Genomic DNA, 19,987 nt, shown 5'->3' with positions numbered 1-19,987 from the left:
TTTTCTTTTATGCATCTGAAGCCAGTCCACTGTCGAGTCGTGATTTCACAAAAAGGTGCACCATTTTCCATCGGATCAGTCTAACTTTATTCTGTATTGTCGTTTCATTTCTCTTCTCAGTTAATTTCTTGGCGCAATTGTCTTTTATTTTGAAGGTACGCACCAGAACTCCCTATCCGGTTCCGTTTAACTTGACGCTTCAGTTGCTATGGCGCGACCTCCATAGCAACCGAGCCACCAAGAGGGAAAATATTTTTCGATTTTAGATGTATAATCGATAGTGTTCAGAAGATGGCGGCTCTTTTTTATAAAGACAAAAGCGTCAATTTGACTTAAAGATAATAATAATAAAATGCAAGCCACAAAAGTGATTAAGTCAAAGCCGGTGGAAGTCACGAGGAAGTCCCTCGAGGGACCCAAACCGGTGAGGGTACGGGCGGTTAACTGGGCCCGGAGTGAACTCAAAGTTCCCGCTGCGCGTAAAAGCCGCGCGACAAGCTGCGCGAGGTGTCCGCAGCTGGACCGGCGCGAGGGGACCGCCGCAGCCCTCAAACCGAGCTGCTGCGAAAGAAGGTCCAGGTCCGCTGCCCCGAAGAGGACCACGAACCCGGACTACCGGAGGGCGACCAGCAGCTCGGTGAAGCGCGCGGCCGTGACCCCAAAAGGCCGGGAGACGAGCGCCTGTCCGGGTCAGAAGGGGGAGCAGCAGGGGGTCCGGGACACGAGACATGCAAGCGAGAGGTGAGACAGAGTGTGTGTGAACAGCTGGTGGAAACACTAACCTTTAGTCTTTGCATGAACATATACTATAGAACATTTGTTCGATGGATAAATAATCTTTATTTTGCAGGTTGTTTGTTGAGCATTGGACAGGCCCAGAGGCCAAAAGGTTAGAGGGGAAGACACAAAACGGCAATAAAAGATTTAAAATTACCAAAACGAAATGCAGAAAGACGATAAAGAGATGCAAAACCGCCAAAAAGACACGACACAAAATGACTAGAAAAAGATGAACTACCACAAATAGTTGCAAAATGACCACAAAACTACATAAATAGCTACAAAAAGATTCTAATAAACAAACCACAAGAGATGCAAAACAGTCAAATATAGACAAACAATTACAGAGACACAAATTGACCACAATGATATTCAAAACCTCCAAAAAGACGTACAACTACAAAAGGGATGCAAAAATCACCCATAAAGACACAAAGCCGCTACAGAAAGATAACAAAAATATGACCAGAAAGAGACTGATAAAACGACAGAAACAATTATAAAAAGTGTCTCTGAATCGGTGGCTCTTGCTGTTATTTTGGAGGGCCATGAGCTCAGGGGCCCGTTGGGTCAGGTGATTTAAGGGAGGACCCAAACGCCGAAGCAAAAATTAATTTAATCCATAAACAAAAGTCAGGCTTCACACAGGCTGGGGAACAAACAAAAGCAGGAATCCAAAACTGGGAGCACAAAAACGGCAGGTGAACAGACAAAAAACAGGACAACTTACGGGGCACAGACGGGAAAAAACAGTACAATCAGACCAGGGAAGAGGAGACAAACAGGGTTTAAATAAGAGGAAGGTAACGAGGCACAGGTGAAAACAATGAGGGCAGCACAGGTGAAGGGAATACACAATCAGGGAACAGGGCAGACAGACAATCACAAGAGCGGGAAGTGCAGGAACACAGAGGACACACAAGACAAGGACTTCACAATAAAACAGGACACCAAACAAACCAACATCATAACACGTTGTCTCACAGTCAGTCATGTATTTGAGGCTACGTGAATGTTTTCAGCACGAGTGTCTTCCTAGAAAAAGCAGGAGTTCTGTCCTCAGGTGTCCGGCTCTCTGCGGGTGTCTCCTGCCATCTGGTGCAGAGGATTATTCCCTCACACGTTGCCTCCCTCTGGCACGATGAGCTGCAGACCTGCACGTCAGTGTGTGAAGGGCCACCATGACAGTGACAGATTTTACAGTATTTCTTCAGAAAATAAACATCTCGTTAATTTCCCCTTGAGGTTCCCGGTTTAGATACAATTTCTTGCTTCCATCAACATAAAAAAAGGCAATGGAGTGTATTAATTAAACAACTGAAGCAATGGTTGCAATTTCCTGATTTGGCATTATAGGCTCTCCATCTTAACAATAAATAAAACCACCTTTTTCACCTGGACAAAATACATACAATTCCTCGCCTCCATCGACTTAAAAAACAATTAAATATATGAATTAAATAACTGAAGCAATGGTTGGCATTTAGGCTTAAAAAAATAAATATATATATATATATATATATATATATATATATATATATATATATAATAATAATAATTTCTGAATGCCTAAAATGTTCGTGTGTTACAACAAAATAAACCAGGGTGCGTTCTTCTGTTTCAGCCACAAAGCTTTCACGGTCATCCCCCCGAACCCCAAGAAGAGAAGAGAGATTCAGAGAAGTGAGTCGTTGTGTGGTGTGTTAATCAAATCTGATTTATATTTAGTTTATTTCAGAGAAGGGACAGTAAAATCCAGAAAAAAAGTAGTCATTTCCCATAGATATTTAGAGGAGTCAGCCCCTGGTGGTCAGTAGAGAGATTGCAGCTTTAAGACCACCTGATAGCAGCCACAAAAAATAGTAATGTTATGTACATAATATACTTTTCTATTACATTTTACAGTCCTAGTTTTTTATATTTACTTATATGTTTATATATATATATGTTTAATTGTTATGTGACGTGTGATTGGTTGACAGAGGCGGAGGCGGAGCTCGCCGCTTTAGAGGAGCTTCGGCTGAGCAGAGCGATGGCTTATGTCTCCATTAACCCCAGCAGTGTTGGTGAGACACACACACACACACACACACACAAAGATTTCTCATGTTTTTATATGTTTATTGTTATACATTCATCTGACTGTGTGTGTGTGTGTGTGTGTGTGTGTGTGTGTGTGTGTGTGTGTGTGTTAACAGGTGGCTGTTTGAGTCTGGAGGAAGTACGCTTGAAACAGCAGCAGGAAATGATGCGAGCCAAGACGAATCAGAAACCGGTCTGAAAACTGATTTACATAAAAAATGTAGCTTATTATGCGAGTGTCGCATAAAGGCAAATTTATTTATGCAACACAATTCATACACAAGTGCTGTACAGGTGAACGGATAAAATAATCATTCAGGAAAACAATAAACAAACGACAACTAAAAAGAGTAAATAACAAACACATTTCTTATACCTGGAAATTCAAAGGGCTTTACAGGTGAACGGGTAAGAGAATCGTAAAGATTACAATAAACAAACGAAGCAAACAACAACAGAAAATGTAAATAAATGAACACATTTCATGCACGTCACAAATTCAAAGTAAACGGATCAAAAATGCATCAAAGAATAAAATAAACCAATAACAATTAATAAATATCATTTTTTTACTATGCGTTTAAAAACAAACTTAAACACATCAAAATGTAGCAATCACTTATGTTTGGTGGTTGAATGTAAAGTACATAAGTATTCGCACCAAAAGTAAAAGTACTCATCATTCAGATGATTTCAGAATTATTTTTTATAATTATATTATGACTAAATAGTTGTGTTTATCCCTTTAATGTTGCAGCTCATAAATAATTACTTCATTGACAGCTGGGTAGTTTAATCTGCAATAATTAATCACATTTTATTTATTGATCATATTTTGTCATCTGTGAATTAAGACTAGAATTAAGACTAAAAATGTCCCTCGAAGTAGAAGTGTACTTCTGGTTGGAATTTTAGTGTAATACATATATTATTAAATATATATTATTAAATATATTCATAGTGTTTCTTTACCTTGTTGTTGTTGCAGGTGAGGAAGCAGCTGGTGGCGCAAACAGTTGTCCTGAAATGCTGAGTCAGCTCTCCTTCGTCTCTTCTGGCAGCTCAACTCAAAGTCACCTGGTTTTAAACTTGATAAACATCACATCTAAATACTGAACGTCAATAAAATCTCGTATAAAAAGCTCGTAGTCTGATATCAAGTCTGATTTGAGTCTCAACTGTTGATATGGCTCATGGGAAATGTAGTATTTGGCACCATTATTAGAATTTGCTGAAGTATTCAGACATTTTGCTCACATAAAAGGTAGCATTGACATTTAAAGATCTATTTTGCTACAAGTAAAGTGCAAAAGTAAAATGTTAAAGCGTCAAAGTAAAAGTACTCACTATGCAACATGTAAGCAGTATTTTAATATTGCAGCTGGCTGCAGTAGACATATATTTTATTCATATTATAATTGGTTTAATTTACTTTAGAACTACAACCTACACTAGTAATATTGATTTTTTTTATTTTATTAAATTACATAGTATTTATTTTCATTTTATTTACTTTTATACTTCTTTTTTTAAACTGAATTTTTCCATAACTTATAAATATTTATCCTGTGAATCAGTTGTTGTTGTCTTTGTTTTTTGTCTGGGTGGATGCATGTGTTCAATAAAAAAGAGCTTTGAAAGAAAGTACAAATACTTCAGAAGTGTACTTAAAGTAAATGTACTTAGTTCCAATCCACGTTAAGATGTTTAGTAGTGTTGTATAGTTATTTTAACTAAAACAAATTGTTTTCTGTTCTAGAAACACAGATTTTCTTGCAGAGTAACTAGAAAACTACACATTTACTATATAGTATACTACCTTTTTGGTGCTTACAAAAGAGATAACATAAGATAATCCTTTATTAGTCCCTCAGTGGGGAAATTGCGGGAATACAGCAGCCTTGCACACAATAGAGACACATAGTAAGAAAGTAATATAAATAAAATAACAAATAACAATAAACAGTAGTCAAACAGTAAGAAGAATATAGTATCGATTTCCAATTAAATATACAGACGGAATGAGAGTATATATATATGTATATAAAAGTACTTAAACGTATTTATATTGCACAAGCTGAGTACAATTAAAGTGTCCACAGTGAGTAAAGTGACCAAGTGTCCAAAAGTGATTAAGTGATCATGGTTTACTGAGAGCTCAGTGTGTTGTGCAGCCTGACAGCAGCGGGGAGAAAGGACTTTCGGTACCTCAGACACCGGGGGTGAATCAGCCGGTGACTGAAGGAGCTATACAGCGCTGCCAGAGTGACCTGCATTGGGTGGGAGGCGTGGCTTAACATGGACGAGATCTTAGTCATCATCCTCCTGTCCCCCACCACCTCCACGGTATCCAGAGGACGTCCCAGCACGCTGCTGGCCTTCCTCACGAGCTTGTCCAGTCTCCTCCTGTCAGCTGCAGTGATGCTGCTGCACCAGAAGACCACTCCGTAAAAGATGGCTGATGCCACCACGGAGTCAAAGAAGGTCTTCAGGAGTGCTCCCTGCACCCCAAAAGACCTCAGTCTCCTCAGCAGAAAGAGTCTGCTCTGACCCTTTTTATAAAGTGTGTGTATGTGGTCGGACCAGTCCAGTTTGTTGTTCAAGTGAACACCCAGGCACTTGTAAGACTTCACAATCTCAATGTCCAGTCCCTGGATGCTCACCGGTACCGGAGGAGGGCGTTTACCCCGGCGGAAGTCCACCACCAGCTCCTTGGTCTTACTGGAGTTTATCTGGAGGCGGTGTCGCTGGCACCATCCTAAAAAGTCCTGGTTCAGCTCTCTGTATTCCCTGTCGTCATCGGCGGAAATGAGGCCGACGATTGCAGAGTCGTCAGAGAACTTTTGCAGGTGGCAGTTAGCAGAGTTGTGGTTGAAGTCCGATGTGTATATGGAGAAGAGGAATGGAGCCAGAACGGTTCCTTGTGGGGCTCCCGTGCTGCAGGACACCCGATCTGACTCACACTCTCGTATCCTCACATACTGTGGACGGTTGGTGAGGTAGTCCAGGATCCATGCAGTCAGGTGGTGGTCCACCCCGGTATGCTCCAGCTTGTCCCTCAGAAGCAAAGGCTGGATGGTGTGGAAGGCCCTGGAGAAGTCGTAGAACATGACTCTCACAGTGCTTCCAGCCTTCTCCAGGTGATAGAGGCATCTCTGCAGCAGGAAGATGACGGCGTCATCCACCCCGATGCCAGACTGGTAGGCGAACTGAAGTGGGTCCAGGGATGAGCTCACCAGGGGGCGGAGATGGGCAAGGACCAGCCTCTCCAGGGTCTTCATCAGGTGGGCTTGTCAGCGCCACCGGCCGGTAGCTGTTGAGGTCCTTGGGCCGCGGGGTCTTTGGTACCGGTACCACGCAGGACGTCTTCCACAGCTCTGGTACTGTCCCCAGCCTCAAGCTCAAGTTGAAGATGTGCGCCGCTATCCCGCACAGCTGGTCTGCGCAGGATTTGAGGAGCCTTGAGCTGATGCCGTCTGGACCCGTGGCCTTCCTCACCTTGATCCTCCTCATTTCCTTCCTCACCTGGTAGAGGGACACTCTGGGGTGTGGGGTGCCGTGAGGTGTTGGAGTGGGGGTGGGTTGCTGGTTGTAGAATGCTGAGTATGAGAGGTGTGAAGGGGAGCCTGTGGAAGTAGTCCACACGGGGTGCAGATGATGGGGGTTGCAGCAGCAGGGAGGACTGGGTGGGGGGAGGGGTGGATGGCTGGTCAAATCTATTAAAAAATAAATTCAAATCATTCACCCACTTTTGGTCCCCCTCAGGCTGTTGGTTGGGCCCCTTGAACCCAGAAATGGCCTTGAGGCCCTTCCAGACACCGACAGTGTTCTTCTGCTGCAGCTGGTCCTCCATCTTCGTCCTGTAGACATCTTTCCCCTCCCTGATCTTCATCCTCAGCTCCCTCTGCACAGTCCTCAGCTCCTCTTTGTTGCCAGATCTAAAAGCCCTCTTTTTCTCCTTGAGGAGGGACTTTATCTCTGGAGAAATCCAGGGTTTGCCGTTTGCGAAGCACCGCACAGTCCTAGGCCACCCTTGCTTTAAGGTTTGGTTGTAGTAAAGTTTTGAATAAATGTCCAGGGAATGAATTTAAGTTAATGAATTGTCCTCCTGAGTCACATAAGGAGGACTTTTTTTTTTTTGCGTGTTCCTGTAGTTCTCTCGTCGTACCAGTAGAGGTCGCTTCCTGTCTGTTTCAGAGGCAGAAAGCTCAACAGTGAGTGGGACAGTGACAATGACCACAAAGCATATTGTGTAATTGATGACTGGCTTGTGCTTGGAGAACATTTGGTTCCCTCCAGGAATAAGCTGTGATGAATAAAACATCAATATTATGATCTCAGAATAGACCTTGAAACACCATAACAGAAAGATGAGGTCAGAGGCAGACAAACACCAGGAGGACAAATCTGTGTTTCTATTAGGATGTGGGTCCTGATGTGACGCTGACAGTCTTTGCATAACACACACATAAACCAGATTAAAAGGACAGCTAAATGTCAGCATCCTGCGTTTTTTTTTTTTTTTCCTCTGGCATGCATAATGAGAATGTCATACTAGGTGACTGAAACACCCAAACGCGCATGCGTGAGAGATATTGCAATATTTGTAGTTGAAGCGGCTGTAATTTGTTTTCTGCCGCCATGGTTGTAGTCCAAACGGAGACGCCATTCTGTGACGCCTTTGCCGCATTCAGGGAGTCCTCGTTTGCTCGGACGTTATAATGCCATGTATATATAAGCTTATTATATCATAGACAATAATTATAAGCTTATTATATCATAGACACTACAGTACGCATACGCGTATTATACCAAGGATTTAAATCGGGTTGGGGTGTAAAATACGGCACCTTATGTAACAAAGCATATTTAGTATTTTTCTTGTGTGCGATATCGCACACAAGAATTAAAACAACAACTAAAAAGAGTAAATAAAAAATACATGTCTTTTCCTCGGATATTCAAAGTGCTTTACAGGTGAACAGATAAAAGAATCCTCAAAAAACACAATGACCAAACAACAACTACAAAAATATCCTGAAATGAATTATTGCATATTTAAGTAAAAGATACTTAAAACATTATATGTATCTTTATTATTATCAAAATAAAAAAATCTAAGTAGACAGAATAATAATAATAATAATAATAATAAGGATTTACTGTGAGGTGAAAAATAAATAAAATACAACTTGAATTAGAAGCCAAGAAAAAAATACTTGTTTTTTTTAATGATAACATTTTGTCATAGTGAAGTACTGCAACGTGCAGGGAAACATAATACAAAAAAAAACGTTAAAGTATAAATAATTCAATTCAGAGTACAAATAACAATAAGACGTCGTTCAAGGGTCATAAGACCACAACACAATTATGACAATATTATGTTTGTTTGAAATCATGATGGTAATATATATATTTTCTATTATTATTATATTTGGACTAAAGATCTTGCACAATAAACATAAAAACGCCCGTGACGTCCATATTTCCCACGGCACTTGAACGCGGCGTGATTCGGTGGCTGCCGAGCTGATCTTTGTGCGAACGAAGCGGAGCGCAGTTAGCAACGGAGGAGCAGAAACACGGCAGAGGAGGCAGCTTCTGGGGCCTAGAAACACACATATACGGCAACTACACGGCAACAGCGGCGCTCCTAAAATGGTGAGGAGACGCTTTATTTGTTTTGTGAACACATACCAGCGTTATTTATTGTTTTTGTGTGTGTGTTTTTACCACAAGAAGCGATCCAAACCGTAAGCTAACGAGCTAATGCTAAACGGCTAGCGGACTGTTTTCCTGACTCATTATTGAGCAGCTCGAGGAAGCTAAGGCTCGAGGAAGCTAAGGCTGCCATTTTACACCGACAACACGGGCAGTTGGTGTCCTGCTGACCGGGAAATATCCCCTAAATATTCTCCATAACATCGCACTTGTGTCCCTAACGGTTTTTAAAATAATCCCACGTGTTCTAAAATACGTTGGATTTTGTTTCGAAGCCGCCGAAGCTAGCTGGCTCATGTTGCGTAGCTAGGGTTGGACGTGTTGGGGGGATAATCCTGAATAAATGCTCAGAAAGGTGGTGACTGTACAGGATGGGTTGTGTGTTGGGGAGGTTGCATCAGGAAGAGTCCCGAGCCCGTTGTTAAAACCCTTCGGCCTTGTGTCTCTGTGGAGAGGAAGCTGTTTTATAACCCTCACACACTCTTTGAATACCTGTTAAAATAAATACCTGGTGCCTTCTAGGCCTGGAGATGTTGGAGAGGGGGGTATAGGCACTTCTTTTTGGATAAGAACCCTCTGCTGGTGGTTCCTGACTGTCTCGTTCTCCTTTTTTTTTATTTTGAAATACAGTTTGCACACCGGTTTTTACTAATTTTACATTTGCATCCGTTACTTTTTTGGTGAGTGAAGTTCGTAAATGCTGATGTGAGTGCACCTCGTTGTTATAACCATCGGCCTTGTGTCTCTGTGGAGAGGAAGATGGTTTTTAACCCCCACACACTCTTTGAATACCTGTTAAAATAAATACCTGGTGCCTTCTATGACGATGTTGATGAGGAAGAAAGAACAGACACTTTTTTTTGTGATAAGACCCCTCTGCTGGTGGAAACTATTGTTGGTTGCTGACTGTCTCTTTTTTTTTTTATTTAAAAGGGACCATAAAGTTTGCACACCGGTTTTACTAATTCAACATTTGCATCCATTACCGTATTATTATTTTTTAGTCAGTGAAGTTTGTAAACGCTGATACGCCAATAATAGTAAGCAAACAAGATGTGGTGAGTCTCACACTCTCATCCAATATTGTCTTTTTCATATTTAATTATAGTTTTAGACCGCTGTTTTTAATATTCTTTACACATACTAGCTACCACGTTTTTTTTGTTACGTGCTTCAAGTAAACTGAAAAGTCCACACCTACATGGGCTGATATAAATATGCATTTGTGGAAGATCGGATTGTTTTAAACTGGTTTATAACCCCCACACTCAAAGGAATGAGAGTCATGGTATACAATAGTCGTTTCCAGGTCTGGAGATGCTTGTATGTTGTTCTATTTTTGTTTTTCCTGAACGATTAGGACTCCCTCAGTTTGCTGACTGGCTTTTTGTCTCGACAGTTAGACCCTTACTTAAAAGGGGAACAGTGGTTGTCTGTTTTGGTTGAAAATGTGTATTTATCAAACGTTTTTACGGTGGTCAATAATACATTCTGCACTTGTGCAGATGGAGATGTACAGTATTTGAAAGCTACGTGAAGAAATCAGATTTTTTTTTTCTTCCCCCCCAGTTGTGTTGGTTGATAAAACACTGGCAGAAACAACGTGGAACTTTTCAAACATGCCTTTAGTTTAGAGAAAGATTAAAAGACACATCATTTATTATATATCTTGGATGACTTATGTCAAGTTACACATTACAAAAGGGATAGAGTACACATTATTTTACAGTCAAACAGTCGTTGTATGATACTACACCTGTATGTACGTTTTATTTTTTTACGGCTGTCAATTTCTACAATAATATAGACCATTTTGGGGAAAATTCAAGCAAGGACCCTTTTCATTTCTTTCACATATTTAAACTGAAAGCCAGCCATCAGTGTCGGATCAAGTGTTCTTTTCATGGTCTTTTGTTAGAACTAACTGTGAATTATGTTAATATTTTCAGGTTTTTCCTATGTCGCCACTTCAGCTGCTTTTTTAAGTTTTCCTCTTTTATAAGAGGACTGCAGTTCTTTCCCAGTGACCATATTGGGATATGAGGCGTAATTGAACATGTATAGACGCATCTTATCCTCTCAGAATCAACCTCTTGAGTGGGCTGGTCTGTGAGAGTTTTTACAGACCACAGGGTGGGTGTTTGTTGCCGCTTACATGAGTAAAGAACATCTGCTGTAGGATGATAATTTAGTATATTTACTGATAAGGCAGATGCAGACTTGTCCATTTTTGCATATGGCTGTTTACCTTCCTATAATTTACATTGAGTTGGTGTTTGAAGGAAAACTTTGCCGGCAAAGTCGTCTGGCTTATATTGAGGCCAACACAACGGCGATTTATGCTGCCTTGCTGCTGTATCGTGAATCAATAGCAGAGTCTATTGCCTTTGATTACAAACGGGGTGAATAAACTGTAAGAATGTGGGGTGCATATTTTGATACTCTATTATAATATCTTTAAGATTTCAGGGGCAGCGTATGTCAACTGACAATATCCCCAAGTAAATAATGCTCCCACTGCAGAATCATTATATAGGAGGCCTCAACTCGCATCAAACCGTAATAATTTTAGGAGAATATTTTCAAAATAGCAACCCACAGTTTTGTTTACATGTCTTGTGCTGCATTAAACAATAGCATACAGTTTGTCAAAGTAAAATGCATTTGAATAAACTGGTCAGTTGGATTTCTTTTGAGATAAAAATGAATCCTTTAGATTTATCAATTAAACTAGTCAATAGCTTGTTGTAGAAAATTAGTTGTTTGTACCTCACTGACATCGACTCTGCCATATTGTCGAATTTGTCAGTTTGAGGAGAAGCATGCACGTTCAGTCCACTTTTCCCCCATCATGCCATAAACACAGCTCGTTGTCTGTTGACCTTTTTTATTAATATTGTGAAGACATTTCTTGTTTTGCATTCAAAGACTCCCTGTCTCGCTGCCTTGAGAGGAATGTTGTCATATTTAATGCAGTGGGGCGGGGGGAATAAATCTATTAAAATCCCTCAGAGATGTGTGTACACGGAGCACATGTTGCGCCTTTCGCAACAGCTCACTTGCACATGCCGAGTTTAGTCGACGGATGCTTTCTCTCCTCAACCTCATGCTGGCACGCATCAGTCTGCATTAGTGTTTGGCAGCGTCAAAGCGACCAGCGCTCCCTCTAGGGCAGCGCTATTGGCAAATCAGCAATATGTAAACATGCTGAAAGGATGGTGTGTGTGCAAAACGTGCAGTCAAGTCGCGTCGGCCGCGATCGAGCTGTCCTCTCACTATCTTTTACCTGGCCCGACCCCTGCAGGTCCGTCTGCTTAATATGTGCACGGTGTGACGGCCCCGAGGGCGGCGGTTGTAAAGTCAGTCCGAATGCCGCGGGCGAGTCTGCTCGGCTGCTCTTCTGAATGCTGAGCGCAGCGACGGAAATCAAAAGCTGCTTACACTGATGACATGTCTCCCCTCGTCGCCTAACCCGGGCACGCGATCGATTTGCATACGCCTGCACGCGTTCAAGAAGTGTCATGTCACTGATTCAGCCGAGAGCCTCATTGCTTCTCATGACTCAACCATCACAGTTGGATGTCACTGAAAACTTACGTGGAGGGAGATCCAACTTCCTAAATTTGTTGCTTTTGTTATTGTTTGTGTTTTTTAAAAAGTAGGTTATTAGGTTGTTGAGTCTGGTGAACGCGTGGTGACCTGGGTAATCTGATTTACCGGGCTGAGTGGTCGTTGCACTGCGCTTTCTCTCTCTCTCTACCACTCCCTGCATGCTTTCAGACGCTCTTTAGCGCCCGGATTGTGGCAACACCTACTCTATCACAATGGCAGTGAAGCATTCTTCAGTGTCGGAGAGCAGAAACATGCCGGCTGAATGCAGGTGAGGTTTGTCTGATGGATAAATCACATAGAAGTACTCACACGAGTCATCTTGTTTCTGTGGACTGTAGATAGCAGAGAAATAACTCCAATTTATGGGCCATTGTATTTTCGAACGTGAAGAAGTACATTTTAATTGCACACTGCTAACACAAAGTTTTATTTTGTTTGTAGCTGTTGAAGGCTGACGGCCGTTTGTAAGCATCAGGATGGGTTGCTGCTTTCTGCTCTGTCCCCAGTTAATCTCTTCCATCCCTCCATGGAGAGCTATTTTTAATGATAGTGGTCTTTATTTTATTTCTTCCCCAATGGCGCCAGTAATTTTTACTGCCGGCTGTGATGTTGACTGCGATGTCCTCAGGGGATCGTAGTCACATGCATCAATTCCAACTTCCTCCCTCTCTCCCCAGTCCTGATTCTGATACTTCAAATCTGATATGGAGTTCGCAACAAATACCAATACATTCCCTTATTTGAAATCTTTACACCTCACTGCATGGAAGTCATTGTTATTATTAAAATCTACGGTAACACGAGGCCTCGATGGAATTGATAACACAGAAGTTGACAATTAAATTGTATTTAATGTGTACCCAATCCTCTTCCTCGGTTCAGTATCGATACTGATGCATGACAATTATTTGAAGACGAAAAGAGATGTTGTATTTCTTCTGACACCGACAAAGATATAGCTAGTCCGTCAACCGGACATGTAGGCCAGTTGTGCCCTGAAACGCGTCACGAACCTTTGCTGCCTTCCTGCTACGTGTGAAGTAGGACCGTGCCGATGGCGGCGCCAATATTGGCGAACCCCGGCACGGGATTCCCGTTTCACAACACACTTTCTAGAAACCGATGCACATCCCGTTACCCGCGGCCCCGTAGCCGTAGAGCTGATAACGGGTCAGATACCGCAGAGGAGACACATATCGAATGCCCTCCGGTGCGGGAATCTGAAATCTGACCCCAGCGCTGCTGTGAAGGGCACCTTTCTTCAACCGCCCGTGAACGGAGCCACGGGACACGGCGAGAATGAAACTCTCTTACCTCCTGTAGTCGAGCGGCTACTCGGGGAAGGTATTGTCTGCCCCAGTTGCCATGGCAACTGCCGGAGCACCTCAGGTAGGTAGAGGCTGCTGATGACGAGGAGTGGAGGCTGAAACGGGTCTCGAGTCTGGGCCGAGCTGCGTGGGCCGAGCTGCCAGCAGGTTCATCGTTACCCGACACGCCGGCCGGCATCCTCGTCCTGCATGAGCCGATGCTGTTGAATTTCGGGGGAGTAGATTTGATATCAGTCTGTCAATGAGTTTACATTTTTATGAAACTCCAGCGAAATGCAATCCCTCCAGCTCCTTTTCTTCGTGCATTATTCACCATAAAGCACCGGCCTCCTCGTCCACTGCTCTGTTAGGCCGGTACACAGAGAAGGAGTCACCGGGTTGAATGCGGCCTGCCTTCCCCCACATTTTAAATCAACACAAATCGCCTGTGATGTTCACAATTTAAAGTGCTTTCAGAAAACTCTGCTGCATATCAAATCCCGCGCTTCCTAAACTCGCAGCCGGCCGGCAATCGAGACGTTTTGTCTTCGCTTCCGGTCAGAGGGCCGAGCCGCTGTGCGAGCACGGCCGTGATGAACTTTGCTGAATGTTGCGACGGCTGTCCAGAGAGATTACTCAACTATCACACGCTTGCGAGGAATCCAATATCGCCAGCATCTCACGTCGTGGCAGTTTAAGTTTGTTGGATTCACATTCACACTCTGGAGGTTTTTTCTGCATTTAACAACAAATAAGAATTAACCGCCTGGTTGGAAAGTTAAACTGGCCTCAGAGTTGGAGTATTAACACAGCCTCTGTACCTTTTGTGGACCTGGAATTACTTCCTGTGTTTGTGCTGGGGAAACGGTGGTAGCTGGACAACGTGTTTTTATTGCTTAATCCTGCTGGATGAATACGAAAAAAGGCTTTATGTTGCACCAGCTCTGGAGCTTTAGAGCTGCTTTCTGATTGAGGTTGGGCGTGGAGAAGACAGATTTTAGTGACTGATGAAGGCACAATCCAAGTCTTGATGTGCCTGGCGCCGACTGCTGTGTCATGGCTTTCCCCTCTGCGGTAGTGCTTTTCTTTACCGTCTCACCCGTAGTGCGTGGATAACTAAACGTAGAGGACGTGCTGCAATATCTGAATTGTGCTGCGCTAGAGTTTTTCCGACAACCAGTGTTCTCATTGTCGTCGTCTTTGGGAAATGGTTTTGCAAGAAACGCTGAACGAATACAGACGCATTCTGTTGTTGGGGAAACGGGACGAGGCACTGGGAAAGTTATCGCTTTACCGGCACGGTTTCTTTCTCTGCTGAGTGTTGCACATGCAACAATTTGTCATTGTTTTACACTGAAAAAATCCCACCAGAACATCAATGTCTATTTTAAATGCGCTGGTATCTGATCAGTACTCTGTATGGACTGATACGCACGTTCAGGTGTTCAAATCTGTATCGGGATGGAAAAAATACGTTAACTTATTTGTTTCTCACACTTTTCTGCTGTGATATTGGAGTTAAACAGTGACATCACTCTGCCATGTTCTGCTTTTGTGTTTGAGGAAGGGTACATGTGTGGCACAAAGTACAGCTGAGACAAAAAGAAACGTAACCATACGTCAGCTGTTGATTCACCGGCCGGCGTCAACAGGGACAGGAAGTAAACGGAGCAGGTCACTCGGCTTCCTCCACTAACAGGCTGTTGCACTTGGGTCACGTCCTGAGTCTCCGGCCTAATAGCGGTGAATTGCCAGAGACGGACAGCTAAATATAGCAGCGCTGCCTACATGTACACAGCAGTTTCTACAAATATTCACAATACAAGCCCTTAAATGGGTCTCATTAGTTTTGTCAGCAGTCTTTCTTCCTGTTTTTTTGTCTTCATGCAGCGCCGCCCAAAGTTTTCACAGTTGCCTCAAATGAAAGACACCAGATTTATTTGCTGTTTTTGGCATCATTTAGTTGAATTAAGCGGCTGCAACTACTGGTTTTGATTCCCTCTTGGAAATGAAATTAGCACATGTGTGAATGAGTCGCGTGAAGGGGAAACTAATACAACTCTTTCATGTGTAGTGTGAACACAACTTTAAAGCCCATCTCGCATCAGAATGATAGGATTTCTGTATTTTTTGTTTTGATCAGTTTCCAAAAAAGCCCAATTGCATCCACCCTGCTTCAGTTTAGCAAACACAATAAAACATGAAAAAGGCCCACACTTTATTGGTATTCTATGTGCAAATGCTTGTGTAGTTATTAAAGCCTGTTCCTCTCACTCTCTCTCTCTGGCTTGAAAGATGTCGATGCTGCAACACTTTAGCCTACCTTCTCCTCTTGTCCTCACCGCAGGGATGAAATTACAGCTTCAGGTCTGTCAATTTAGCCTTAATGACGTGCCACTGTTAACCCAGCTGCGTTTACTCTTGTGATAGTGTCTCGGTCATGACCCGACCTCGGGCTGATGGGTGATTTTATATATTGATACTGTTTTGATATCGCCTTCGATTTTTGATATTGAGCTGCATTTTCCTGGTTTTAAATGCTGCGTTAAAGTGAACTGATGTGATTTTCTGAACCCACCAGGCGGTTCTGTGTGACTACAATAACGTCAAGATCTTGTCCAAAGTATCAGTTTTTACCGGACCTCTTATTAAACCGGGTTAGGGGTAAAAAGCACAAATATGCCAAAAAGTGTCTTTTACCAACGTGATGAAATTGTGGCTTGGGTGAGATTTTTCGACGAGGTAGACTTGGCTCCTGGTGCCCCGTCTCCACTGGACTAGTGGAGTTGTTGAAGTGGACTAATCTGTTGTTAGCTGGGTGACGTCAGGGTCTGGTCGGCACCTTGTGTGTACAGGGATCAGAGCCAAGTGTCGGCACATAAGACCACATAACTGACCTGGCTAACTGGTAATATAAACTGTGGAAACGGAGTCTTGTGATTCTGAGATTTCAAATGAACCTTTTATTGTTTTTGTTGTCTCTTTTATTCCTTGGCAATAACGAATCAAAATGCATTTCTTTTCTGTTTGTTGGCAGGTCATCTGGTGAGGCGGCGCCACAGGTTTAAAGAGGAGTGGCACACAGCGCCACCCAGGCGTGCCGAGTGGGACCGCGTCCCGCCTCGCAACCCGACGACCAGCTTCCCGACGCGCCGCTGCCGCCGCCGCCAGATGGACAGCGCACTCTGAGAGCAGCGCGAGCCAGGACCGAAAAACAAACCCGAGGAGACGTGCCCGTGGGGGGCGGGACGGGGCGGTGGGTAGAACGCCCACCGGAGCAGGAAAGGGAGGGCACTTGTTCGGTCAGGGAGCGGAGAGGACGAGCGGTACCCACGATGTCGTCGAACAGGACGCAGAACCCCCACGGACTGAAACAGATAGGCCTGGACCAGATATGGGACGACCTGCGGGCTGGCATCCAGCAGGTGTACACGCGGCAAAGCATGGCCAAGTCGCGCTACATGGAACTCTACACGTATCCTGTCAGATCGGAGAAAGTTGATTTATATGTTGGCTGGATTTTTTTTGTTTTGGGGGGGGTCAACGGGAAATTGATTGAAAGCAATTTTGTTCAAATATTTAGATAATTTGAAAGCAAAATTCACTGGTTATAACTTGACAAATGTCTTATTTAACAGTGGAGTGTTTTATATTTAGTTTTTCGGACTGTCGGTCAATCAAAACAAGCGATTTAGAATTTGTTCTTCATTAATTTTTCAACATCGTCTGGCTTTTTATCGATTTGAGAAAATAATTGGCAAATCACAGAACCAAGTCTAATCTTTTAGGAACAAAAAGTAACATCAAACTTACACTCTGCCTTTTTTTTAATAGCTGATCCATCTGAGATTAGGTTCAGACGGTGACACGGTTGACTCGTCGGTCGCCTCCCTCGCTGCGGTGAAATTATGTCACTGGCGAGCTACTTCCTTCATTCTGAAACCTAAACCTTTTTTTATAGCCGTTTGTAATCGACAATCAGAGCACCCAGCAGGCCAGATTCCTGAAGGCAGGAAATAAAACCGTTGCTTCAAAATACGACATAATTCATCTCGGGAGGTCTGAACCTAAAAAGTCGATCCAGTCACCAGTTAACCTCACTAACTTAATCACCCGCTAACTCAAGGTGCATGATTTTTTTTTTCTTTTTCTCTTTCTTCTGAGACCACATTGCGTTGTTTGACAACCTCACTTCCTGTTGTGCACCTTTCCAGCACTACAGGATGTCGTCATTTCCCTGAAGTACGAATTCACGAAATGCACCGAGTCGTGTAATATCAGAACAGTAATCCTGTCATGCAGAAAGAATGAACAGCGCTAATTTAAACCACAATCTGTGAGCGACATATTTCCCTTTCAGAGCTTTGTGGCCCACGTCTGCATCACTCGTCGCCAGTTAGTGCAAGTTTTGTTGTAGCTCTGGAGGGATGCTTGTTTTGAAAGAGGTCATCTAGAGTAGGGATGTCATGGGGAGGACATTTTCCAACAGGTTACTAAATGTTTTGACACCAGTGTTACAGATTAAACCAGATATTAAACAGGAAAACCCTCAATCTGTAGAGCGCTTACTTCTTTCACTCTTATACCTTTCATAATAAAAGCCTTGGACATGTACTCGGAGCATTTCAACTCCTCTGGTTGTATAGAAGTCTATAGAAAATGACTCTACTTCTCTCTTGATTTATTCCCTCAGTAAACATTGTAAACATGAGTTTGTCTCAATCTCTAGTTTCAAGTCTTCTTCAATACAGCATGATGTTCAATTAGTGAATTATGGTCCATTTAAATTCATACAGACCATAAAGCAGGTATGCTTTAGGGGCGGGACTACAAGGTGATTGACAGGCCTCTGCCAGAGACATGTACAGCGTCTCTACGTCCCTCCTCCTCAGTCCAAATATGGTCCCTCCCTGTTTACTGGTTGCAAAAAACTAAACAAGACATCGTCATCCGAAATGCCAAAGTTGAGTATTCAAAACGTCACAACGCTACGTTCACTTATGGTATTTTACAATTTACAGTTTTTTTTTTTATGTATTTGAACTCACAAAAAGGAACTAAATGGGTTTTATTGATCTTTTATTCATTCTTATGCAAAACGACGGTGTGCATATAATGTAATCTTTGTGCAACGCTGTGAAACATGACCTCCCCTCCCCATTCTCCCAGCTACCTTTCTTTTTAAAGGGTAATTTGCTCTTTATTTAACACAAGATTTGTGTAAACAATGTTTAGTTTCCACGTTGGTGGGAATCCCGTCGTCTGTGATGTGTTTCTGTATTTTATTCCTTAACCTTCCCCTCAGACATGTATATAACTATTGTACCAGCGTCCACCAGTCCAGCCAGGGCCGGGGCTCGGTGCCGCCAGCCAAGCCCTCCAAAAAGTCCACCACTCCGGGTGGGGCTCAGTTTGTAGGCCTGGAGCTCTACAAGCGGCTCAAAGAGTTCCTGAAGAACTACTTGACCAGCCTGCTCAAGGTGAGGCCACGCAAACAAGAGGCTCCTTTGTTAGTTTCCATTTTCAGACCGTCACAATCTGCATTTCGCCATCGTTCTCTTCATGTCCGTTTCTCTTTCTGTCTCCCGGGGTTTTTCCACTCCAGGATGGCGAGGATCTGATGGACGAGTGTGTGTTGAAGTTTTACACCCAGCAGTGGGAGGATTACCGTTTCTCTAGTAAGGTCCTCAACGGGATCTGTGCCTACCTCAACCGCCACTGGGTCAGACGAGAGTGTGACGAGGGACGCAAGGGAATCTATGAGATTTACTCGGTATGTCTACCATCTGCTCCACAGATGCTTTTTGGGAACATTAATGTGTTCGGGTTTTATTTTATTTTATAAACGTGCTTTTTAGCTGCACATTATTCATGATTGTGTAAACGACAAACTGCAGGTAAATATAATGTGTCTTCTGTTTAGAGTGAAAAATGGATAGATAGATGTATACTTTATTTATCCCCGAGGGGAAATTTGTTTGTCACAGTAGCAGCAACTTGCATATGAGACACAAAAGATATTAAAAAAATATCACACAAAAACAAAATATCACAAAAAATATCAGTAATGCAAAATACTCAATACATACAACAAAACGATAAAGCGTAATAATTTAGGAAATTAAACGATAAAGAAAGTGCAAAATATGTGCAGTGTATGAAGAATGTACAGTGACTAACTAGACAACAAAAGCGGTGCAAAGGCTATTGAGTCAATTGATGGAGGATCTGGCCAGAGGTGACTTGTTGTACAGTCTAATGGCAGTGGGCAGAATGTTGGCATTCATCTCCTACATGGCAGAGGAGATGACTGGCAGAACATCTCCTGCATCTTGCTGCACACATTGAAGAACCGAACCGTTGGCTCATCGCCTTCTTGTACACGGCATTGATGTTGGCCTTCCAGTTCAGCCGGCTGTCGATGGAGACACCCAGGTACCTGTACTCCTCCACCACGTCCACATCTTCTCCCAGAGCACTCG

General features: G+C 43.0%; 1 protein-coding gene across 2 annotated transcripts in view; it reads left to right on the top strand.

The window, feature by feature from the left end:
• The first annotated feature begins 8,409 nt into the window (after positions 1-8,409).
• Positions 8,410-19,987, top strand: part of LOC306750593 (cullin-1) — a 22,352-nt gene continuing 10,774 nt past the window's right edge. For both annotated transcript variants that reach the window (XM_079234044.1, XM_079234043.1), the window contains exons 1-4: positions 8,410-8,526; positions 16,543-16,980; positions 18,811-18,985; positions 19,111-19,278. In XM_079234044.1, coding sequence (XP_079090170.1) covers positions 16,841-16,980; positions 18,811-18,985; positions 19,111-19,278 — 483 coding nt within the window. In that variant the 5' untranslated portion in view covers positions 8,410-8,526; positions 16,543-16,840. The remainder of the gene's footprint in view (positions 8,527-16,542; positions 16,981-18,810; positions 18,986-19,110; positions 19,279-19,987) is intronic.

This window comes from Taurulus bubalis, assembly GCF_910589615.1.
Source record: "Taurulus bubalis genome assembly, chromosome: 18".
NCBI classification, from domain to species: Eukaryota; Metazoa; Chordata; class Actinopteri; order Perciformes; family Cottidae; genus Taurulus; species Taurulus bubalis.
Note: the sequence above shows the minus strand (reverse complement) of the source record. Positions and strands in the feature narration are given on the sequence as shown.